This window comes from Manis pentadactyla, chromosome 6, assembly GCF_030020395.1.
Source record: "Manis pentadactyla isolate mManPen7 chromosome 6, mManPen7.hap1, whole genome shotgun sequence".
Lineage (NCBI taxonomy): Eukaryota > Metazoa > Chordata > Mammalia > Pholidota > Manidae > Manis > Manis pentadactyla.
In genome coordinates this window covers 34,605,815-34,632,438 of record NC_080024.1, presented here as the reverse complement: position 1 = coordinate 34,632,438, position 26,624 = coordinate 34,605,815, and the positions used below count along the sequence as shown (strand labels likewise).

The window sequence follows — 26,624 nt, the reverse complement described above, 5'->3', positions numbered from 1 at the left end:
AGTAAAGAGACAGAGGCACTGAACAACGTATTAGAACAGATGGACCTAACAGACATCTACAGAACACTCCATCCAAAAGTAACAGGATACACATTCTTCTCAAGTGCACAACATTTTCAAGAATAGATTATATACTAGGCCACAAAAAGAATCTCAGTATAATTCAAAAAGATTGAAATTGTACCAACCAGCTTCTCATATCACAAAGGTATGAAACTAGAAATAAATTACACAAAGAAAATGAAAAAGCCTACAAACACATGGAGGCTTAATAATCAATGGATCAATGACCAAATAAAAACAGAGATCAAGCAATATATGGAGACAAATGACAACAATGATTCAACAACACAAAATCTGTGCGATGCAGCCAAGGCCATGTTAAGAGGGAAATATATTGCAATACAGGCCTACCTCAGAAAAGAAGAACAATCCCGAATGAAGAGTCTAAACTAACAATTAATGAAACTAGAAGAACAAATGAGGCCAAAGTCAATACAAGGAGGGACATAATAAAGATTAAAATAGAAATAAATAAAATTCAGAAGACTAAAACAATAAAAAGAATTAATGACAGCAGGAGCTGGTTCATTGAGAAAATAAACAAAATAGATAAACCCCTAGCCAGACTTATCAAAAAAAAAGAGTCTACACACATAAACAGTATCAGAAATGAGAAAGGAAAAATCACAATGGACAACACAGAAATACAAAGAATTATGAGAGAATACTATGAAAAATTATATGCTAACAAACTTGATAACCTAGAAGAAATGGACAACTTTCTAGAAAAATATAACCTTCCAAGGCTGATGCATAAAGAAACAGAAAATCTGAATAGACCAACCGCCAGCAAAGAAATTGAATTGGTAATCAAAAAACTACCCAAGAACGACCAGATGGTTTCACTGCTGAATTTTATCAAACATTTAGTGAAGACCTAATACCTATCCTCCTTAAAGTTTTCCAAGAAGTAGAAGAGGAGGGAATACTCCCAAACTCATTCTATGAGGCCAGAATCACCCAAATATCAAAACCAGAAAAGACACCACAAAAAAAGAAAACTACAGACCAATATCCCTGATGAAGGTAGATGCAAAAATACTCAACAAAATATTAGTAAACCGAATTCAAAAATACATCAAGAGGATCATAAACCACGACCAAGTGGGATTCATCCCAGGGATGCAAGGATTGTACAACATTCAAAAATCCATCAACATCATCCACCACATCAACAAAAAGAAGGACAAAAACCACATGATCATCTCCATAGATGCTGAAAAAGCATTTGACAAAATTCAACATCCATTCATGATAAAAACTCTCGACAAAATGGGTATAGAGGGCAAGTACCTCAACATAATAAAGGCCATATGTGACAAACCCACAGCCAACATTATACTTAACAGCAAGAAGCTGAAAGCTTTTCCTATGTGATTGGGAACAAGACAGGGATGCCCACTCTCCCCACTGTTATTCAACATAGTACTGGAGGTCCTAGCCACAGCCATTAGACAAAACAAAGAAATACAAGGAATCCAGATTGGTAAAGAAGAAGTTAAACTGTCACTATTTGCAGATGACATGATATTGTACATAAAAACCCTAAAGACTCCACTCTAAAACTACTAGATCTAATATCTGAATTCAGTAAAGTTGTAGGATACAAAATTAATACACAGAAATCTGTTGCATTCTTATACACTAACAATAAACTAGCAGAAAGAGAAATGAGGAAAACAAGTCCATTCACAATTGCATCAAAAAGAATAAAATACTTAGGAATAAACCTAACCCAGGAAGTGAAAGACCTATACCCTGAAAACTATGGGACACTCTTAAGAGAAATTAAAGAGGACACTAATAAATGGAAATTCATCCCATGCTCTTGGCTAGGAAGAATTAATATTGTCAAAATGGCCATCTTGCCTAAAGCAATCTACAGATTCAATGCAATCCGTATCAAAATACCTACAGCATTCTTCAATGAACTAGAGCAAATAGTTCTAAAATTCATATGGAATGACAAAATACCCTGAATAGCCAAAGCAATCCTGAAAAGGAAGAATAAAGCAGGGGGAATTACACTCCCTGACTTCAAGCTCTACTACAAAGCTACAGTAATGAAGACAATTTGGTACTGGCACAAGAACAGACCCATAGACCAGTGGAACAGAATATAAACTCAAGCATATATGGTCAATTAATATATGATAAAGGGGCCATGGATATACAATGGGGAAATGACAACCTCTTCAACAGCTGGTGTTGGCAAAACGAGACATCTACATGTAAGAGAATGAAACTGGATTATTGTCTAACCCCGTACACAAAAGTAAACTCAAAATGGATCAAAGACCTGAATGTAAGTCATGAGACCACAAAACTCTTAGAAAAAAATATAGGCAAAAATCTCTTAGACATAAACATGAGCAACTTCTTCATGAACATATCTCCCTGGGTAAGGGAAACAAAAGCAAAAATGAACAAGTGGGACTATATCAAACTAAAAAGCTTCTGTACAGCAAAGGATACCACCAGTAGAACAAAAAGACATCCTACAGTATGGAAGAATATATTCATTAATGACATATCTGATAAGGAGTTGACATCCAAATTATATAAAGAGCTCACACACCTCAACAAACAAAAAGCAAATAATCCAATTAAAAAATAGGCAGAGGAGCTGATAGACATTTCTCTAAATAAGAAATTCAGATGGCCAACAGACACATGAAAAGGTGCTCCACATCACTAATCATCAGAGAAATGCAAATTAAAACCACAATGAGATATCACCTCACACCAGTTAGGATGGCCAACATCCATAAGACAAACAACAAATGTTGTTGAGGATGTGTAGAAAGGGGAATCCTCCTACACTGCTGCTGGGAATGTAAACTAGTTCAACCATTGTGGAAAGCAGTATGGAGGTTCCTCAAAAAACTAAATATACAAATACCATTTGACCAAGGAATTCCACTTCTAGGAATTTACCCTAAGAATGCAGCAGCCCAGTTTGAGAAAGACATATGTACCCCTATGTTTATCGCAGCACTATTTACAATAGTCAAGAAATGGAAGCAACCTAAATGTCCATCAGTAGATGAATGGATAAAGAAGATGTGGTACATATACACAATGGAATATTATCCAGCCATAAGAAGAAAACAAATCCTGCCATTTGCAACAACATGGATGGAGCTAGAGGGTATTATGCTCAGTGAAATAAGCCAGGCAGAGAAAGACAAGTATCAAATGATTTCACTTATCTGTGGAGTATAACAACAAAGAAAAAACTGAAGGAACAAAACAGCAGCAGACTCACAGAACCCAAGAATGGACTATGAACTAAGTTACCAAAGGGAAAGGGACTGGGGAGGGTGGGTGGAAATGGAGGGATAAGGGGAAAAATGGGGCATCACTATTAGCACACATAATATGGGGGGGGCATGGGAAAGGCAGTATATACAGAGAAGACAAGTAGTGATTCTCTGGCATCTTACTACACTGATGGACAGTGACCCTAATGGGGTATGTGGGGAGAACTTGATAATGGGGGGAGTCTACTAACCATAATATTGTTCAAGTAATTGTACATTAATGATATCAAAATTAAAAAAATTACAAGACACTTTAACTATAGATTTTAAAAGTAAAGAGAAAGGAAGGGGAGGGGTATGGAGGGCAAGGGTGAGGGGAGTAGTCTATTAAAAGTCTAACCTGAAAAGGAGAATTATATTAATCCCAACCTTTGCTGAACTTGAATCAAAATAGTCTCATTTATAAGCATTAACTTCCCAGGAATCTTTGTTTCTACGTGTCTTTCAAGAATCACTTGTTTGATTTTTGAAGTATACAATAAATCCTTAGTTATGTTGAAAATTTTGTTTTAAAGTAACAACAAATCCTTCAGTTATACTGAAAAAATCTTGGATCATTTTGTTTTTGCTGCACCTGTTTTAAAGTGTTTTAATACCTGATCTCATTTTTAGTTCAAGGTAACTGAGCGAAATTACTGTATTGTCACAAAAATATCAAACTGTGGCATACTATATGTGTACTTAATGTGGAATTTCAAGCTTTCTAATGTTTTGATAATTTTATTATGGAAGTCTAGGTGAATGTGCATTCAATAATAGTTGGGGAAAATAATGGGGGAAAAAACCTTAGAATACTGATGCTCAATTTATCCTTAAAAGCCTGGCAAAAATGCTACCTCTCTCCTCATTTTACTATCTTTCCTTCTTCATCCAGACAGAGCTCTCTGTAGCAGGAGCACCATGAACAAACCAACTTTGCCAAAATTGTACTAGAACCTTGAACAAAAGTTCTAAACACTAGTCTCATTAAGCCTTTTTTATGACACCACCTAAAGTTTCTTCTGAACCTGCTGAGAATTTTTATTTTAGTTTATTCCATTATGCCTCTCATCTCTGTCACTTTTGGTCCTACCCTGAATAGAAGTCCTTCATGGCACTTGTACTATAAAGTCTGTGCACTCACGTTGTTTTCCACTTCTTTCCCAGTGACCTTTTTGACCCACTTTTCTCCATACCAAGTTTTTGAAAACCCACTGGCCTACATACTTACCTTTTCCTAGGATATTACTACTTCCTAGCCTTAATGGAAACCTCACTATCCTTGCATTAACTAACATTTACTAATGTGCTGGCACAACAATATTCCTGGCATTGTGCTGATTCCAGCTTTAAGTGTTCCTTCAAGTTCAGTCTGGTGTTGAAAACAGATAGGCGAAAAAGCAATTACACTTTTATTGTAAGAAAAACAATTGCCAAGAAGAAAGAACTTTGTCTTTAATCTTTCTTTGTCCAACTCAGCTCTTCTATATGGGAAAAAAAATTACTTAATTGTTCAGACCTTGCCATTCACTATGCAAGCTACCAGTACATGAAATTATTAACTCTAAAAAAGATCCTTTTTAAATCCTCTTTTTCCCTACCCAAACTCAGGAGCAAGCAATGACTGCTTTTCACCCTCTGTAGTTACGTCCCCATGAAACAAGGCCACTCACAGCAGGGTCCAGGGATTATCCTATAAATTCTGTTGACTTTCTTTAAAAATAAGAAAGTAAGCACATATAGCTGACTATAAGCAGCAGATAAATATTCTGAGCAAAAGCATGAGTTTCACACTCAGAGGGGGTCACATCATATCAGTGCCCTCATGGCTTCAGGGTATTGTGTTTGCTAGTTAAGTAAATTGACCAATTACATTACCTCAAATAGAATATTTAGACTGCCTTACAAACATACGAAAACTGAGCATGAAAAATTTCATGGTAAAGCATTTTTAAAAGTTGGCAAACATAAAGATGTATCATATTCTCTGGTTTTACAAGAAGATAAAATGTTCCAAATTTCCTCACCTTTTCTGATGACAAAGGGCTTTCAGTAGTACATAAACTAGAAAATATCTTTAACTATATAATTCTTAAACTGTCCAGAGTAAGGTGGTGACATCTTTATGAGTGAAAATATAACTATCTTTTTGAAATAAACTCATGTTAAGATGTGAACCTTTTGGAAACTACTGGAAATATTTCCATCTAATGTTATTTTGTGTGTGTGCAAATGCATTATAATCATCCTAGAAACTTATGGTATCACACTTTAGAAAGTTATAAACAACTTCTTTATTTGTTTAAAAATATCACAAATGAGTTTCAGCAGGTTAGGGACTGTTTTTCCTTTTAAATTAAAAAAGAAATGTAATGCCTTCCACTGGTTTGCCAGAACTAAGAAAGTCAGAGATGACATTTTACTTATCAGATTTGAACTAAAAACTGTGCATAACAAAATAGGAGTAAAAAACAGTACTGTGATTTACCAGGCACAACCAAGGTACATATTTTCCATTTGAAATTTCAAGTGTTTGAAGTTTTTTTTCAAATAGAACAGCATTAAAAAAATTAATTGGCCTTAGAAACAGACCTTAAAATTGCTACATCACAAAATACTAAATCATGCTTTTCAAAAACAGTGATGCTTACTGAGATGTGTACTATTAGTAAACAAAATGGAATTTAAAAAACATTTTTAGAAATACTGCTTGTTACCTTTAATTCTTTGTGCATTATAGAATATATATAGTAAATTGCAGTATACTTATATAATGTATAAATAAGTCTATAATATTTATTATTATAATGAATACTATATTTTTATAGATATATAATATATAAATAATTATATGTATAAAATTATTATAATGTATAAATAAATATATAATACTGGTGATAGATGCCTGTATGATTTTTTTAATTGAAGTATCATTGATATATAATCTTATATTGGTTTTAAGTATACAAGTTACCCATATTATTAAATTCTTACCCTGACTAGTGTGGTTACTATCTGTCAACATAGAAAGAGGTAACAGAATCATTTACTATATCCTCCATGCCATACTATTATCCCCATGACCAACTTATATTATGATTCAGAATTTTTGTGCCCCTTTATCCCCCTCACCCTCCCCAACCACCCATCCCAACCCCTCCTCCATAGTAACCACCAGTCACTTCTCAGTGTCTATGAGTCTACTGCTGTTTTATTCAGTCTGTTTTGCCTTGTTTTTATAATCCACAAATAAGTGAAATCATATGGTATGTCCTTCTCTGCCTGGCTTATTTCACTGAGCATAATACCATCTAGGTCCAACCATGTTATTGCAAATGGCAGTATTTTTTATGGCTGAATGATATTTCATTGGATCACATGTTCTTTAGCCATTCATCTATTGATAGATATCCATATGATTTTCACTGATAAGATAGTGTAACCAAAGAAATTTGGATAAATAAATGATAAATAAAGAAATTTGGGAAATTCACAAATCTTGGAAATTAAGTACACATTGAAAAATAAGCCATAGGTCAAGAAGAAAAACAATGGAAATCACAAAGTATTATGTGCTGAATAAAAATGAAAACATAATATAAAATTTACAGGGTACAGCTAAAGCAGTGCTAGCAGAAGATGATAGCATTAAACACCTATATTTTAAAAATAAAGGCAAGCTAAACCCAGAGCAGGAGGAAGGAAATTAAGATTAGAATAGAAATCATTGAGATTTTTTAAAATAGAAAAAAAATCAATGAATCTAAAGGTAGATTCTATGAGAAGATCACCAAAATTGACAAACCTTTAGATAGATGAAGAAAAAAAGAGGTCACAAATTACCAAACTAAAAAATGAAATGGGACATTACCACTAATCTTACAAAAATTAAAAGGATTGTAAGGGAATACTATTCTATTAGTTCCGGTGGTTACTGTAACAGATTACCACAAGCTTCATGCTTTAAACAACAAAAATTTAGTCTTTAACAGTTATGGCAGCTAGCAGGACCACTGGGCCAAAATTGAGGAGTAATCAGGGCAATACTCCCTCTAGAGGCTCTCAGGAGGAATTCATTCTTGCATCTTAACAGCTTCCATTGACTGCCAGCATTTCCTGGTTTATGGTGGCATCACTCCAATCTCTGCCTTGGTGATCACACTGCTCACTTTTGAGTGTCCAAATCTCCCTCAACCTCTTTCTTGTAAGGATATCTGTGATTATATTTAGGGCCCACTCAGATAATCTCATCTCAAAACCCTAAGTTTATTGCCATGTAAGGTAACTACTACAATGATTAACAATTTTATGCTAACAAATTAGACAATTTAGATGAATTGGAAAATTCCCAGAAGACACAAATCATTAAAACTGACACAAGAAGAAAGAATATCCAAAAAGAACTAAAACAAGTAAAGAAATTAAATTAGTAATTTAAACTCTTCCTCAGAAAAGCCAAACCCAGACTGTTTCACTGGTGAATTCTATCAAACACTTTAAGAAAAAATAACAGCAATCCTTTACAAATTCTTTCAGGGAAAAAAAAAAACATAAGAGGAACACTTCCTTAATTGTTCTATGAGGTATTTAATTAATACCAAAGCCAGACAGACATCACAAGATGAGAAAACAACAGATCAATATCCCTCATGAAGAGGCAAAATTCCTCAACACAGTATTAATAAGCCAATCCAGCAACATAACAAAATAACCATATGCCATGACAAATGGGATCTTTCCATCTGAAAATCAATTAATGTAACAAATGATATTAATAAATGTGTCCAATAGAGGACAAAAATCACATAATCCTTTCAACAGATGAAGAAAATGTCTCTGATAAAATCCAAAATGCATTTTTAATCAAACTCCTCAAACTAGAAAGAGAAGTGAACTTCCTCAATATCACAGTCAATGGTGAAAGACTAAATGCTTTCCCCTGGGACTGGTAAGGCAAGAATGTTCATTCTCACTAGTTTTAATCAATATTGTACTGTAGGTTCTATCCATAGCAACCAGCCAAGAAAAATAAAAAGTATCCACATTTCAAAGAAAGAAGCAAACCTGTGTTTATTTACAGTTGACACAATCCTATATAGATAAACTCCTAAGAACCCACCAAAAGGGAGAAAGAATGACAAGACAGAATGGACTAACATATTACTAGAATTATTTAGCAAGCTCAGTAAAGTATCAGGATAGAAGAATAAAATACAAAAATCTATTGTATTTCTATATGATGGAAATGAACTATCTGGAAATGAAATTAGGAACACAATATTTAAAACAGAATTGAAATAATAAAATACTTAGGAATAAATTCAACAGAAGAAATGTAAGACATATACTGAAAACTACAAAACATTCCTGAGTGGAATAAAGAAAATGTAAATTAATGGAAAACATTCCATGTTTGTGGATAGCAAGATTCAATACTGTTAACATATCAATTACCAAAGTGATCTACAGAGTCAACAAAATACACAAACCACTAATAACTTAATCAAGAAAAGGGATAAAATGCAAATAAGAAATAACAAGACAGAAATAAGAGTGAAACAGAATGATTTTTAAAAATTGATCCCATTAGTCAACAAAATTGAATTGGTAATCAAAAAACTATGTAAGAAAAAAACCCCTATACCTGATGGCTTCACCACTGAATTTTATCAAACACTTAGTGAAGACCTAATACCCATCCTCCTTAAAGTTTTACAAAAGTAGAAGAGGAAGGAATACTTCCAAACTCATTCTATGAGGCCAGAATCACCCAAATACCAAAACCAGGCAAAGACACCACAAAAAAAGAAAATTACAGACCAATACCCCTGATGAACATAGTTGCAAAAACACTCAACAAAATATTAGCAAACTGAATTCAAAAGTATATCAAAAAGATCATCCATCATGATCAAGTACGATTTACTCCACAGATGCAAGGATGGTACAATATTAGAAAATCCATCAACATCATCCACCACATCAACAAAAAGGACAAAAACGACATGATTATCTCCATAGATGTTGAAAAAGTATTAGACAAAATTCAACATCCATTCATGATAAAAACTCAACAAAATGGGTATAGAGGGCAAGTACCTCAACATAACAAAGGCCATATATGATAAACCCACAGCTAACATCATACTGAACAGTGAGAGGCTGAAAGCCTTTCCTTTAAGATCGGGAACAAGACAAGGATTCCCATTCTCTCCACTTTTATCCAACATAGTTCTGGAGATCCTTGCTACGGCAATCAGACAACACAAAGAAATAAAAGGCATCCAGATTGGTAAAGAAATTAAACTGTCACTGTTTGCAGATGACATGATATTGTACATAAAAATCCCTATAAAACCCACTCCAAAACTACTAGATCTAATATCTGAATTTGGCAATGTTGCAGGATACAAAATTAATACACAGAAATATGTTGTACTCCTATACACTAAACTAACAGAAAGAGATATCAGGAAAACAATTTCATTCACTATTGCACCAAAAAGCATAAAATACCTAGAAATAAAACTAATGAAGGAAGTGAAAGACCTATACATTGAAAACTACAAGACACTCATGAGAGAAATTTAAAAAGATACCAATAAATGGAAACACATCCCGTGCTCATGGATAGGAAGAATTAATATTGGCAAAATGGCTATTCTGCCTAAAGCAATCTACAGATTCTATGCAATTCCTATCAAAATACCAATGGCATTCTTCAACGAACTAGAGAAAATGATTCTAAAATTCATATGGAACCACAGAAGTCCCCAAATAGCCAAAGCAAACCTGAGGAGGAAGAATAAAGCAGGGGGAATTACACTCCCTGACTTCAAGCTCTACTACAAAGCCACAGTAATCAAGACAATTTGGTACTGGCACAAGAACAGACCCATAGACCAATGGAACAGACTAGAGAGTCCTGATATAAACCCAACCATATATGGTCAATTAATATACGATAAAGTAGCCATGGATATACAATGGGGAAATGACAGCCTCTTCAACAACTGATGTTGCAAAACTGAACAACTACATGCAAGAGAATGAAACTGAATTATTGTTTAACCCCATACACAAAAGTAAACTCGAAATGGATCAAAGACCTGAATATAAGTCATGAAACCAAAGAACTCTTAGAAGATAACACAGGCAAAAATCTCCTGAATATAAATATGAGCAACTTTTTTCTGAATGCATCTCCTCAAGCAAGGGAAACAAAAGCAAAAATGAACACATGGGACTACATCAAACTTAAAAGCTTCTGTATAGCAAAGGACACCATCAACAGAAAGGCATCCAACAGTACAGGAGAATATATTCAAAAATGACATATCTGATAAGGGTTAACATCCAAAATATATAAAGAACCCACAGGTCTCATCACCCAAAAAGCAAATAACCCAATTAACAAATGGGCAGAGGATATGAAGAGACAGTTCTCCAAAGAAGAAATTCAGATGGCCAACAGACACATGAAAAGATGCTCCACATCACTAATCATTAGGGAAATGCAAATTAAAACCACAATGAGATATCACCTCACATCAGTAAGGATGGCCAGCACCTAAAAGACTAAGAACAACAAATGCTGGCAAGGATGTGGAGAAACCTCCAAGGATGTGGAGATTCCCACCTCCTACACTGCTGGTGGGAATGTAAGCTAGTTCAACCATTGTGGAAAGCAATATGGAGGTTCCTCAAAAAACTAAAAATAGAAATACCATTTGACCTGGGAATCCCACTCCTTGGAATTTACCCAAAGAATACAACTCAGACTGAAAAAAACATATGTACCCCTATGTTTATTGCAGCACTATTTAGAATAGCCAAGATACGGAAAGAACCTAAATGTCCATCAGTAGATGAATGGATAAAGAAGAGGTGGTACATATACACAATGGAATATTATTCAGCCATAAGAAAGAAACAAATCCTGCCATTTGCAACAACATGGATGGAGCTGGAGGACGTTATGCTCAGTGAAATAAGCGAGGCGGAGAAAGACAAGTGCCAAATGATTTCCCTCATTTGTGGAGTATAACAATGAAGCAAAACTGAAGGAACAAAATAGCAGTAGACTCAGAGACTCCAAGAAGGAACTAGCAGTTACCAAAGGGAGGTGTGTGGGAGGGCGGGTAGGGAAGGTGGGAAAAAGGGATTGAGGTATATTATGTTGAGTACACATGGCGTGGGGGATCATGGGGAAAACTGTAGCACAGAGAAGGCAAATAGTGAATCTGTGGCATCTTACTACACTGATGGACAGTGACTTCATTGGGGTATGGGTGGGGACTTGATAATATGCATAAATGTAGTAACCACATTGTTTTTTCATGTGAAACCTTCATAAGAGTGTATATCAATAATACCTTAATAAAAAAATTTTAAAAAACAAAACACAAAATACAACCTGCCTTCCAGCACAATTGCTCTGTATCACAGTCCTCTCTATATTTCCTTAAATCGAAGCATAATCTTTAACTGTGTCTCCAATTCGAACTGTTAACTTCCTGAGAGAAGGTCCTTTTTCTGTGTCTTGCTCAGTGTTGGACCCTCAGTATCTAGCACAAAGTTTGGCACACATTTCAAAGAGTAGGTGTAATAAAAAAGTAGGTGAAGTAAAGAGAGGTTAAGAAGTAGCATACTACATTTCAGGATTTTGAAGGTGAAACCCTCAGAGAAGACAAGGTCCAAGATGTAGAATTGCAGTAAGCAGCTGAGGAGGCTCAAAGAACTGATATGAAGGTGCAGAGTAGAGTATCCATATTTTACTGAAGTCATAAATTATAATATCCCTCAATATGAGCACTACCTCTAGTTAATCCTTCAATTTATCTCAATAATTTACATTCATAAGCTTTTTAAAAAATCTCCCCCAGGCCTCTAGTCAGTTATCCCTCCTTTCTCTTTCACCTAGTTCATCAAACTCTTCTGGACCCACTGCTTCCTTCTTTGGTCTAAACCCTCAATCTACAATCCCCATATCAATGACCATTTTTTCCTCTTTCCATAGTAATTCTCAAATGTGAATCTAAGAATTACATTCCTGGGGCCCTGCCTTCTGTTTCGGTAGGTCTAAGGTGAAGGCCCAGGAATCTGGTTTTTCACAAGCACCCCAGAAGATTTGGACGCTGGTGATCCAAAGATAAACACTGGTCTGGAGAAAGAGATACCATTCTCCTTATCCATGAAGGGTACTTTCACCTGTGCTGTAGAGTGCAAACTTTTCCATCCCCTCAGAGATCCTTATTGTCCTCCCTCTCTACTTATTTCTTTAATGTATCCCTAAATCCTAAGAGCCAGAAAAAGTTTTTCAACAAAGCACATCTGATCTATGTCATCCACCTGCTTACAACCCACCAGCTTTTCCTATCACCTGTAGTAGTGGTTCCCAACTTCGGATGTCCTTGAAGTCAAATGTCTTCTAAGCATTATCTGCAAACTGTTTTCCAAAATGTATTCTGAGATGTGAAACATATCTGAGAGATAAATTCACTTCCAAGTCTTAAAAAACTATGTATTTTGGACAGACAATGCTAACATATTTATATAGCTGGTCTTATTCCCCTATGATCATCCACCTTCAAGAAATCATGTGCCATACACAAAAAAATGCAAAAAGTCATAGAAAAGATTACTTGTTGCCCAAATAATGTTCCATCTGTGTACTAATGCATAGGCAGCATTTATTAAATCGAAGTGGGTCATCCATCCCCTGTTCAAGGGTCTGCATCATGTATCTTATAGTAGTTACAAAAATTTTAATAACATATAGTTATACTATATTACTCTGTTTATTGTATAATAAACATCTATACCACATAAATTCCTCTGGATCTGTGTCTGAAAGGAATTTATTTATGAGGCCATTATAACTAAATCCAAGTGCACATTCCATTTTCTAAGCTTTTTGTTGTTCTGCCAAAGCATTAAAATATTTTATGGCCATATAATTTGAGAAAGCAAACTTGGGTAAACAATGTACTTTGCATATTGGTGCGCTATTCTTTTTTGAATGTATGTAGATGCTGTTGTATCTGTAAGCAAATTCCACTAAAAACACTGCTACCCAGTAGCTTTTTGGCATTACAGGTTTTTCCAGTCAGTTGGCAGGGAAGAGCCAGCTACTCTTCAGTGGGGAGATTTTTTTTTACAATAAAAAAAGGATCCTCATACTCAGAAAAAGAATCATCATTCTACATAATAAAGCCCCAATTCCTTAAGAGGACATAAAACAAACACTTTCCATGGCCTAGATTTCCAAGCACATCTCTCTTACACAATCTTTGCAATTCTACCTAGTTTTAAAATTCCTAATAAGCCCTCAATTTATCATAACAATGAGTCAAGAGTAAGAATTCTAGAGGTGGAGCAAGATGGTGGCGTGAGTAGAGCAGCGGAAATCTCCTCCCAAAACCACATATATTTTTGAAAATACAACAAAGACTACTCTTCCTAAAAGAGAGACCAGAAGACACAGGACAACAGCCAGACTACATCCACACCTGCGAGAACCCAGCACCTCGCAAAGGGGGTAAGATACAAGCTGCGGCCTGGCAGGACCCGAGCGCCCCACACCCCAGCTCTGGGCACGAGGAGAGGAGTCAGAGCGGGGAGGGAGAGGGAGCCCAGGACTGCTAAATAGCCAGCCCTAGCCATCCGCACCAGAGCTCAGACACAGTGTATGCGTGGGGTCCTGGATACTAGGGAAACAGGAAAGTAAGACCTGTGAGCGGGTACCTGCAGCCAGTGCCGCGGGGACTAAGAAAAGCGAGTGCTTTTTGGAAGTCTTAAAGGGACAGGGACCCTACAGCCGGACGGAAGCATCCTGGGACACTTAGTCTAGCAGCAGGAAACTCGAGGCACCCTAAAGCCCTGGATAGCAGGGCAGCTCAGAGGCCCCTCACGGAGATAAACAGCCTCCCAGCTGTTCCCCCTCCAATGCGGCTCCACCATATCGGAGCAGCAGCCCGAGGCAGGCCACACCCACAGCAACAGCAGAGATAAACTCCATAGCGGCCAGACAAGAATCAGAAGCCCCTTCTGTGCGCAGCTGCCCAGCACAAGCCACTAGAGGTCGCTGTTCTCCCAGGAGAGGAAGGCCACAAACAAACAATAAGGGAAGTTCTTCCAGCCGTCACTCGTGCCAGCTCTGCAAACTATCTCTATCGCCATGAAAAGGCAAAATTTGAGGAAGACAAAGATTACAGAGACAACACCTGAGAAGGAGACAGACCTAATCAGTCTTTCTGAAAAAGAATTCAAAATAAAAATCATAAACATGCTGACAGAGATGCAAAGAAATATACAAGAGCTAAGGGATGAAGTCCAGAGGGAAATTACAGATGTCCAGAAGGAGATTACAGAAGTGAAACAAACTCTGGAAGGATTTATAAGCAAAATGGATAAGATGCAAGAGGCCATTGATGGAACAGAAACCAGAAAATAGCAATGCATAGAAGCTGACACACAGAGAGAGAAAAGGATATCCAGGAATGAAACAACATTAAGAGAACTATGTGACCAATCCAAGAAGAACAATATCCACATTATAGGGGTACCAGACGAAGAAGAGAGAGAAAAAGGGATAGAAAGTGTCTTTGAAGAAATAATTGCTGAGAACTTCCCTAAACTGGGGGAGGAAATAGTTGGACAGACTACGGAAATACACAGAACTCCTAACAGAAAGGATCCAAGGAGGACAACACTGAGACACATAATAATTAAAATGGCAAAGATCAAGGACAAGGAAAGAGTTTTAAAGGCAGCTAGAGAGAAAAAGGTCACCTATAAAGGAAAAAGGAAAACCCATCAGGCTATCATCAGAGTTCTCAGCAGACACCTTACAGGCCAGAAGAGAATGGCATGATATATTTAATACAATGAAACAGAAGGGCCTTGAACCAAGAATACTGTATCCAGCACGATTATCATTTAAATATGAAGGAGGGATTAAACAATTCCCAGACAAGCAAAAGTTGAGGGAATTTGTCTCCCATAAACCACCTCTTCAGGGTATTCTAGAGGGCCTATTCTAGACGGGAGCACTCCTAAGACTAAACAGATGTCACCAGAGAAAATAAAATCACAGCAAAGAAATCAGACCAAACAAATACTAACTAAAGGCAAAAAATAAAATCAACTACCCACTAAAAGCAGTTAAAGGAAACACGAAAGAGCACAGAATAAAACAACCAACATATAAACAATGGAGGAGGAGGAATAAGAAGGGAGAGAAGAAAAGAATCTCCAGACAGTGTATATAACAGCTCAATAAGTGAGCAAAGTTAGGCAGTAAGATACTAAAGAAGCTAACCTTGAACCTTTGGTAACCACGAATCTAAAGCCTGAAATGGCAATAAGTACATACCTATCGATAATCACCATAAATGTAAATGGAATGAATGCACCAATCAAAAGACATAGGGTCAATGAATGGATAAAAAAACAAGACCCATCTATATGCTGCTTACAAGAGACTCACCTCAAACCCAAGGACATGCACAGACTAAAAGTCAAGGGATGGAAAAACATATTTCAGGCAAACAATAGGGAGAAAAAAGCAGGTGTTGCAGTACTAGTATGAGACAAAATAGACTTCAAAACAAAGAAAATAACAAGAGATAAATAAGGACATTACATAATGATAAAGGGCTCAGTCCAACAAGAGGATATAACCATTATAAATATATATGCACCTAACACAGGAACACCAGCATATGTGAAACAAATACTAACAGAACTAAAGGAGGAAATAGACTGCAATGCATTCATTTTAGGAGACTTCAACACACCATTCACTCCAAAGGACAGATCCACCAGACAGAAAATAAGTAAGGACACAGAGGCACTGAACAACACACTAGAACAGATGGACCTAATAGACATCTATAGAACTCTACACCCAAAAGCAACAGGATACACATTCTTCTCAAGTGCACATGGAACATTCTCCAGAATAGACCACATACTAGGCCACAAAAAGAGCCTCAGTAAATTCCAAAAGATTGAAATCCTACCAACCAACTTTTCAGACCACAAAGGTATAAAACTAGAAATAAATTCTACAAAGAAAACAAAAAGGCTCACAAACACATGGAGGCTTAACAACATGCTCCTCAATGATCAATGGAACAATGAACAAATTAAAATAGAGATCAAGGAATATATGGAAACAAATGACAACAACAATACAAAGCCCCAACTTCTGTGGGACACAGCGAAAGCAGTCTTAGGAGGAAAGTATATAGCGATCCAGGCACACTTAAAGAAGGAAGAACAATTCCAAATGAATAGTCTAACATCACAATTATAGAAACTGGAAAAAGAAGAACAAATGAGGTCTAAAGTCAGCAGAAGGAGGGACATAATAAAGATCAGAGAAGAAATAAACAAAATTGAGAAGAATAAAACAATAGAAAAAAATCAATGAAACCAAGAGCTGGTTCTTTGAGAAAATAAACAAATAGATAAGCCTCTAGCCAAACTTATTAAGAGAAAAAGAGAATCAACACACATCAACAGAGTCAGAAATGTGAAAGGAAACATCACGACGGACCCAACAGAAATACAAAGAATTATTAGAGAATACTATGAAAACCTATATGCTAAGAAGCTGGAAAACCTAGAAGAAATGGACAACTTCCTAGAAAAATACAACCTTCCAAAACTGACCAAAGAAGAAACACAAAATCTAAACAAACCAATTACCAGCAAAGAAATTGAAGCTGTAATAAAAAACTACCCAAGAAAAAAACACCCAGGCCAGAAGGATTTACCTCAGAATTTTATCAGACATACAGACAAGATATAATACTCATTCTCCTTAAAGTTTTCCAAAAAATAGAAGAGGAGGGAGTACACCCAAACTCATTTTATGAAGCCAATATTACCCTAATACCAAAACCAGGCAAAGACCCCACCAAAAAAGAAAATTACAGACCAATATCCCTGATGAACGTAGATGCAAAAATACTCAATAAAATATTAGCAAACCAAATTCAAAAATATATCAAAAGGATCATACACCATGACCAAGTAGGATTCATCCCAGGGATGCAAGGATTGTACAACATTCAAAAATCCATCAACATCATCCACCACATCAACAAAAAGAAGGACAAAAACCACATGATCATCTCCATAGATGCTGAAAAAGCATTTGACAAAATTCAACATCCATTCATGATAAAAACTCTCAGCAAAATGGGTATAGAGGGCAAGTACCTCAACATAATAAAGGCCATATACAATAAACCCACAGCCAACATCATACTTAACAGCAAGAAGCTGAAAGCTTTTCCTCTGAGATCGGGAACAGGACAGGGATGCCCACACTCCCCACTGTTATTCAACATAGTACTGGAGGTCCTAGCCACAGCAATTAGACAAAACAAAGAAATACAAGGAATCCAGACTGGTAAAGAAGAAGTTAAACTGTCACTATTTGCAGATGACATGATATTGTACATAAAAAAACCCTAAAGACTCCACTCCAAAACTACTAGAACTGATATTGGAATACAGTAAAGTTGCAGGATACAAAATTAACACACAGAAATCTATGGCTTTGTTATACACTAACAATGAGCCAATAGAAAGAGAAATCAGGAAAACAATTCCATTTACAATTGCATCAAAAAGAATAAAATACCTAGGAATAAACCTAACCAAAGAAGTGAAAGACCTATACCCTGAAAAGTATAGGACACTCTTAAGAGAAATTAAAGAGGACACTAACAAATGGAAACTCATCCTGTGCTCTTGGCTAGGAAGAATTAATATTGTCAAAATGGCCATCCTGCCCAAAGCAATATACAGATTCGATGCAATCCCTATCAAATTACCAACAACATTCTTCAATGAACTGGAACAAATAGTTCAAAAATTCATATGGAAACACCAAAGACCCTGAATAGCCAAAGCAATCCTGAGAAAGAAGAATAAAGTGGCGGGGATCTCACTCTCCAACTTCAAGCTCTACTACAAAGCCATAGTAATCAAGACAATTTGGTACTGGCACAAGAACAAAGCCACAGACCAGTGGAACAGATTAGAGACTCCCGACATTAACCCAAACATATATGGTCAATTAATATTCGATAAAGGAGTGATGGACATACAATGGGGATATGACAGTCTCTCCAACAGATGGTGCTGGCAAAACTGGACAGCTACAAGTAAGAGAATGAAACTGGATCACTGTCTAACACCATACACAAAAGTAAATTTGAAATGGATCAAAGACCTGAATGTAAGTCATGAAACCATAAAACTCTTAGAAAAAAACATAGGCAAAAATCTCATGGACATAAACATGGGTGACTTCTTCATGAATATATCTCCCTGGGCAAGGAAAACAAAAGCAAAAATGAACAAGTGGGACTATATCATGCTGAAAAGCTTCTCTACAGCAAAGGACACCATCAATAGAACAAAAAGGTACCCTACAGTATGGGAGAATATATTCGTAAATGACAGATCCGATAAAGGCTTGACATCCAAAATATATAAAGAGCTCACACACCTCAACAAACAAAAAGCAAATAATCCAATTAAGAAATGGGCAGAGGAGTTGAACAGACAGTTCTCCAAAGAAGATATTCAGATGGCCAACAGACACATGACAAGATGCTCCACATCGCTAGTTATCAGAGAAATGCAAATTGAAACCACAATGAGATATCACCTCACACCAGTAAGGATGGCTATCATCCAAAAGACAAACAACAACAAATGTTGGCGAGGTTGTGGAGAAAGGGGAACCCTCCTACACTGCTGGTGGGAATGTAAATTAGTTCAACCGTTGTGGAAAGCAGTATGGAGGTTCCTCAAAATGCTCAAAATAGACTTACCATTTGACCCAGGAATTCCACTCCTAGGAATTTACCCTAAGAATGCAGCACTCCAGTTTGAAAAAGACAGATGCACCCCTATGTTTATCGCAGCACTATTTACAATAGCCAAGAATTGGAAGCAACCTAAATGTCCATCAGTAGATGAATGGATAAAGAAGATGTGGTACATATACACAATGGAATATTATTCAGCCATTAAGAAGAAAACAAATCGTACCATTTGCAACAACATGGATGGAGCTAGAGGGTATTATGCTCAGTGAAATAAGCCAAGAGGAGAAAGACAAATATCAAATGATTTCACTCATCTGTGGAGTATAAGAACAAAGGAAAAACTGAAGGAACAAAATAGCAGCAGAATCACAGAACCCACGAATGGACTAACAGTTACCAGAGGGAAAGGGACTGGGGAGGATGGGTGAGTAGGGAGGGATAAGGCGGGGGGAGAAGAAAGGAGGTATTATGATTAGCACGCATAATGTAGGGGGTGGGAGAAAGGGGAGGGCTGTGCAACACAGAGAAGACAAGTAGTGATTCTACAATATTTTGCTATGCTGATGGACAGTAACTGTAATGGGGTTTGTGGGAGGGACTTGGTGTAGGAGAGAGCCTAGTAAACATAATATTCTTCATGTAATTATAGATTAATGATAAGAAAAAAAAAAGAAAGAAAAGGGGGATTACTCCCTGATAGGATAAAACTAACTGCAAATCAACGATTAATGCATGCTTTACATATCCTTAATTTTGATCTTTTAAAGGGTGTCGGATGATCAGCTATGGAAGTACATTTTTCAGATAATATTCCTTTCCCTTAAAAAAAAAAAAAAGCAGTTCCTGTGTGGTGATCTCCAATAGGTTCTTCACAATGGTATAAAAGTCATATCAAAGGGTGGGCAAAGGGTTTGTTTGTGTTTATACAGAGGATCAAAGCCTAATTTGGCTACCCAGAAAACGAATTAAGATACAATATGAAGAAGTACTTCCAACATCAACATCCTCTGGAAGAGTCATTCAGAAGATGATCATCAAAAAACTTCACCAAAGATCCTGGCGCTGTTGCAGTTGTAGCTGCATTCATCCCACCGGTTTCTGGACTTGCCATTGGAATGAAGAAGGAGATATCTAAGCTGGCCTGTGCATACAGTAAAACAACAAATTTGACTGGATCTATACTGTCGGAACTCAACCAAGAATTAGGAGAAGTGCAAGTTGCAGTGCTCCAAAATTGTGCAACTATAGACTATCTACTGTTAAAAGAACATATGGGATGTGAACAGTTCCCAGGAATTTGTTGTTTGAATTTCTCTGATTTTTCTCAAACTATTCAAATTCAGTTAGACAATATCCATCATATCATTGATAAGTTTTCACAAACGCATAGGGTACCTAACTGGTTTTCTTGGTTTCCCTGGATATGGCTGGTAATTGTAGGCCTGCTTTTGTTATGTAGCTGTATTACTATTCTGTTAATGTGTGTACGCAATTTAATTAGTAGTTTGTTAAAACCTATACATGCTTATGTTACTCTACAAGAAGATATGTCAAAGAAACAATCAATCTACTCATGTTTTCTTCCATCTGCTACTTCTATAGCTTTTCTTCTTCCTTCCTAATTACAACCCTTTAGTAGAATTTGTGCCTCATATCAAAAATTACCGAGTATCATAATTCTTCCAAGTGATAAAGATACCTCAAGACAAATGCTGGGCATAGAAGCCACAGGGCATAAATCTGCAAAGAAGTAAAAAGCTAACCTTTTCAAAGAATATTGCTTCTCTCTCACTTACCAACTTTACATTTCCCTGTATGGCCCCGGCGGATGACTGGTTAGCCAGAGACGGGTAAGATTCCTCAAGGGAGGAACAACCTAAGACAGGCACAGTCGCAGGGGGGCCATCAGGTGAGAATTTGGGGATCAACAGAGGTGAGGCTTAGAACCTCACCCCCCATTTTGAGAGAAATCTTCTGCATCCGTGGATGTTTTGTTGCCCTTTTCTAGCTTGGATTAATACTTAGTCTATAGGCACAGACCTGATCATCTACATTTGCCCTCTTACAGCACTAAATTATGTTTTCTTCATTTATCCTGCATCTATCTACCACTTCAGCATTTTATTAAAAAAAGGAAGAAGAATAAGGGATAAATGTGGGATTCACATATAAATTAAGTATAAAAATCAAACAAATAATCATATCTAATTTGATTGTTTATAGTTCATGATGCGTGATCAAAACTGAAAGTTTCTGTGATATGACTGCCCTTGCACTGTTCACCATGTAAGAACTTACTCACTATATAAGAACTTGTTTGTTATGCTTCAGAAGATTGGAGACTGTTGAGAATTAGGCTTGGGGTTGATTAATGATTGTGCATTGAGTCCTATACAGAATTTTATTGTTGTTAACAACCATTTGATCAATAAATAGAGATACCCTCTCAAAAAATAAAATAAAATAAAATAAAAAATAAAAATAGAACTACCACAGGACCCAGCTGCCCCACTTTCCGGTACTCATCCGAAGGCAGTGAAATAACTGTCTTACAGAGATCTCTGCACCTCTATGTTCATGCAGCATATTCACAAGAGGCAAGGTGAATGGATAAAGAAGATGTGGTATATAGGTAACAGAATATTATTCAGCCATAATAAAGAAAGAAATCCTGCCATTTGTTATGACATGAATAAACCTTGAGGGCCATGGCACTTGTGAGTTGGCCTTGGGAATAAAACACCTTTTAATGTATAAAAAAAAAAAAAGAAAAGAAAAGAGTAAGAATTCTAAGTTTTTTGAATGAAGAGGACATTTTAGAGATCAAGTAATTCAACTCAGTTTAACAGAGAAGAACATCATCTTTTTCCATGTGTTTCCTGATACTTTTATTTGTACTATTTTTTAATAAAGAGTACAAATAAATTTTACAACAGATGATGTACAATTTCCGAATAATCCTTAACAGCTTTGAAAAAGTGAGCTTCAATTTGATTCCCCTTTTCTCTATCTTCCGTCTTCTGGCGGTAGCACTAAATGGTAATCTCAGGAGATTCACACATTTCAAATATAAATCTACCTTTCTGATTATGAAAAGAAGGATAACACTTCCCTTTGCAGACATGATGCAGATTTGCTCCTACAGGTTCATCTGTAAGAACCTCAGGAATTGAAAACAAGGGTAACTAAAGTTTCAGTGGACGGCTTACATTTATTTACTGCTGCATATTATGCACTTTACACCATAATCTCCTTCAGTTCTACGAATAACCCTGTATGTAAAGTGCGGTACTTGTAACAGTTGATAAAACCAGGCTCTGACAACAAAATGACAACAAATGTCAGAAGCCAGGTAAACTCTTCCTCAGGTATTACCACCTTCCAACGTAGGCAGGCCCCCCTCCCTTCCCGCTGCACGCGTTGAGCCCTTGGTCCCTCGCCGGCCTGGGTGGTCGTAGGGGACAGACTCCGCCGGCAGGGGCCCCACTCACGTTCAGCAGTCGGCGCCCAGTGCCCTCCTTGGCCCTATCCCTGGGCAGATCCGTGGTCTGGCCATGCTCCCGCAAGTTACGGGCCGCAGAATACTCGGACCCTTGGGGGTGCGTGACTTCCGGGCTGGCATAGGGATTCCTCTGAAGTACAGGGTCTGTGTACAGGGAATGGACCCGCCCGCCGTGGTTGTCAACAGTGTTGGAAACCTTAGGCATCTCTTCACGGGCCTCCATCCCTCCATGGCCTGCTGGGCGGGCGCGCCTAACTGCCGGCCCTCTACTGCGCAGGCGCAGCCCTCTCGCTACTTTTCCCGAGCTTTCACTGCGCACGCGTACAATCCAAGTGACCTGCATGCTCAGGCCCGGCCAAGAGCAGCCCTGGTTTATGCGGACTGGGAGCTTAGTGAGCCCTGGAGTCAGTGGCAAGCACTTACTTGGAAGGAACGCCGAGCATGCTGGTGGACGGCAAGGCACCTTAGCTCCGTGACTCAACACTAGTTCGTTTTCTCGTCCGCCTCTTACCCCCATATCAAAGCCCTCTTCTCCCTGCATCCGTTCTTTCTGGGAGATTTACATCAATCATCACTTCCTTACACTATCCCCTGAGCTCCAGATATTGGTATTTCCAAGTCTACTTGGAACGTACATCTTGATTGGTCCTATAGGCTCACATTAATATTCATCTTTTCACCCTGACCTCTGGTATGTTCCAAACTCATTTAATGTAGCACTGTCGTATCCACAAAAGCTTCAAACTTCAGACACATTTTTAAATTGTTTGAACCCTACTCTTTTCTCTTTTTGACATCTAGTTTATGACGTCTCACACACAAATGACTTTAACGGTTTACTCATGGGTCTCCCAGCTTGCTGTTGCCCACCTTCTCCACTGTCCTAGCATTAATATAGTTTACGTCTAAAAACCGACAAAACCAGAAATTTTCAGAGCTTCTTTATTGGCCATAAACTTGAATTCCTTAATATGTAAATCAAGCACCTCCAAAATGCAATCTGCTACCTCAGGATCATTATATATGGTTACTCTATTTGGAATCTATTTTTCTTTTATTCAAGGGCCAGCTCAAAGATCAGCTTTCAGTTAAGTCTTATAACCCTACATACACCCCAAAAGCAGAATTAACTTCTGTCTTCAAGCTACTACTAGGCATATCCCTATTGGATATGGGATCACACTATTAGAATTACTTGTTAATTTCAAAAGATAGAGTTCTTTCGGGACAGGAACCTGATCCTCAACTGTACTTTTCAGGGCATGTGACACAAGAGCACAAGGCCGTTGATACATGCTTGTTGTCATTTTGGGTCTGTGCTATGTAGTGTTTAATCACTCTGCCAATAAGTCTTCTGGCCTCCAGTACATTCTGACTTCCTTAGAGTTCATGTGCTGCAACATAAAAAATATTTAATCTAAATCTAATCAATATAGACATAACCTCCAGTTTATAGGCAATTTAGGAGACAGAAGAACAAACTGAATGATGCTACTAGAAAAAAAAAATCAAAGATACAAAATATAGGTGAGACATTCAATGCCAAAACTGGTTTGGATTCTTAAAAAAAATGTCATGAGGAATATAGAGGGGTATAGCCACTCTAAAAAGAGTTTGGCAGTTTCTTAAAAAGCTATACAGGTAACTACCACACAACCAAGGACTTGCACTCCTAGGCATTTATCCCAGATAAATAATACCTTACATTTACACAAAAATCTGTACACAAGTATTCATAACAGCTTTATTCATAATAGCCAAAAAGTGGGATCAGCTCAGATACCCTTGAACAGTCAAATGGTAAAATAAATTGCAGTAATACACACTGTGGAATGTGATTTAGCAATAAAAAGAAATGAACTAACGATCCACATAACTTGGATGAATCTCCAAGGAATTATGCTGAACAGAAAAAAGCTAATCCCAACAGATTATATACTATATAATCCAATGTATAATATTCTTGAAATGACACAATTTTAGAAATAGAAGACAGATTAGTGATTGCCAGAGGTCAGGGTTAGGGGTGCAGAGATAGGGGTATGGAAGGAAGATAGGCAAGGTTATAAAAGGACAATATGAGACTCTTGTGTTTTGGGGGGAAATGTTCCATATCTTGACTATGCTGATGGTTATGTAAACCTATACAATAGATAAAACTGTTAGGACTTAATAAACATGCGTGCTCACACATACAAGTACAAGTAAAACTGAGGAAAGATCACTGGGCTGTATCTATGTCAGTATCCTGGTTGTGATATTATACTATAGTGCTCCAAAATGTTATCATTTGGAGACATTGGCAAAATGTACAAAAGATCTCTCTGTATTATTTCTTAAATTTGCATGCAGAAGGTTATCATTAGAGACACTGACAAAGCATACTAGAAAAAAAAGATTATTGACATTTGCATGAATCTACACTTATCTCAGTACAATTGTGAATTTAAAAAAATGTCATGATGAGGAAAAAAAGGTAAGATGATTTTAAAAGGTAAGATAAACCAACCAACTGAAATGTGTAAGCCTTGATTATACCATGAGAGGCAACTGGGTAAATTTGAGAATAGACTGAAATTGCTATTTTTCAGCTATTTTAATGATATTGTGTGAATGTAGACAAATGTTATTTTTGGAGGATGCATGCTTAAATATTCAGGTGAAGTGACAGGGGGCTACCAACTTGTTTTAGAAAGATTTAGCAAGAAAAAAGGGGAATTACAAAGAAAGATAAAGCAAATGAGCAAATGGACAAAATTTTAACAATTATTAAATCTAGATTGATCTAGATTAGTTGCTATTACACTAGTCTTTTGACATTTTTACTATTTGATAGTTTCCCAAATAAAAAGCCTTCAAGGCTCACCCATGTGTATGGTCTTTTTCTTGCTGTCATCTCTACCAATAGAAATCCATCCATCCTATAAATGACAGTCTCACACGCAATCGTACCCATAATACTTTCCTAGATTCTTGAACTAGTATGCCCACCTATGTTTTCTAACTAGTTTATGAACCTGTAGAAAGCAGTTACCATGTTTTACTAATTTTTTCATTTTCTTGTACTCTCAGAAACCTAGCAATTTGATCAAGATCAAATCAATTCATCTGTTATAATCCAAGCTTTATGTTTCATAATAGATTACAAATGGTTATTGGCCAGAGGTCCCAAAAGCTGGTCTACTGGCAGTACCACAATCACCTGGGATATCTTTTTCTAAAAAATAGTTTTCCAGGCTCCACTTCAGACCTACTGAATCTGAACCTCTAGGGATAGGGCCTAGGAGTCTATGTATGTTTTGTTCTTCTCGGGGAGAGTGGGAAGAGGCAGATATTAAGTACTGAATATTTTATTTTGCACCCCCAAAAAACAACAGAAATCCCACTGGGGATCTTGCCTGTTGACACTTCAGAAACTCTACCAAATATATCACTCCACCCACACTCGATGCAGGGAAAAAGGTGAGAAAAATGATGATTTTGAGCCAATCATTGGAGACATACATTAACAATGAACTTCCTCCAAGTTTCCCAATCATCATGGCTAGCATTTTTGATAAGACACGAGTGGGTTTTCCCTGATGAAAAGATTTGTACAGGTCCATCAGCTGCTAAGGGATTATGTACTTGATGGGGTGACTGGGAGATCTGAAGTCCAAGTCATACTTCCCAGACCTGAAGAATTCAAGGGCAACTTTGCCCCTGTAAGTTACATTATCAACATAACCAGCTTTCCCAATTGCATTCCACAACAGCTCTAGGGCTTTATTCTCTATGATATTAAGAGCAAAACTCCCTTTAACCTTGTATTAACTTTCTATTTTTGCCATAAAAATTACCCTAAATTTATCAGCTTAACACACATTTGCCATCTTACAGTTGTGTCATAAGTCTTCAGCA

The 26,624-nt window shown here is 37.0% G+C and overlaps 1 protein-coding gene across 1 annotated transcript in view; it reads right to left on the bottom strand.

The window, feature by feature from the left end:
- LOC118933551 (cation channel sperm-associated targeting subunit tau) overlaps positions 1–22,978 on the bottom strand; it is an 89,602-nt gene extending 66,624 nt beyond the window's left edge. Inside the window, 1 exon segment of the mRNA XM_057503692.1 lies at positions 22,714–22,978. Within this exon segment, the coding sequence (XP_057359675.1) occupies positions 22,714–22,947 (234 nt within the window). The 5' untranslated portion in view covers positions 22,948–22,978.
- Between the last annotated feature and the right edge of the window lie 3,646 nt (positions 22,979–26,624).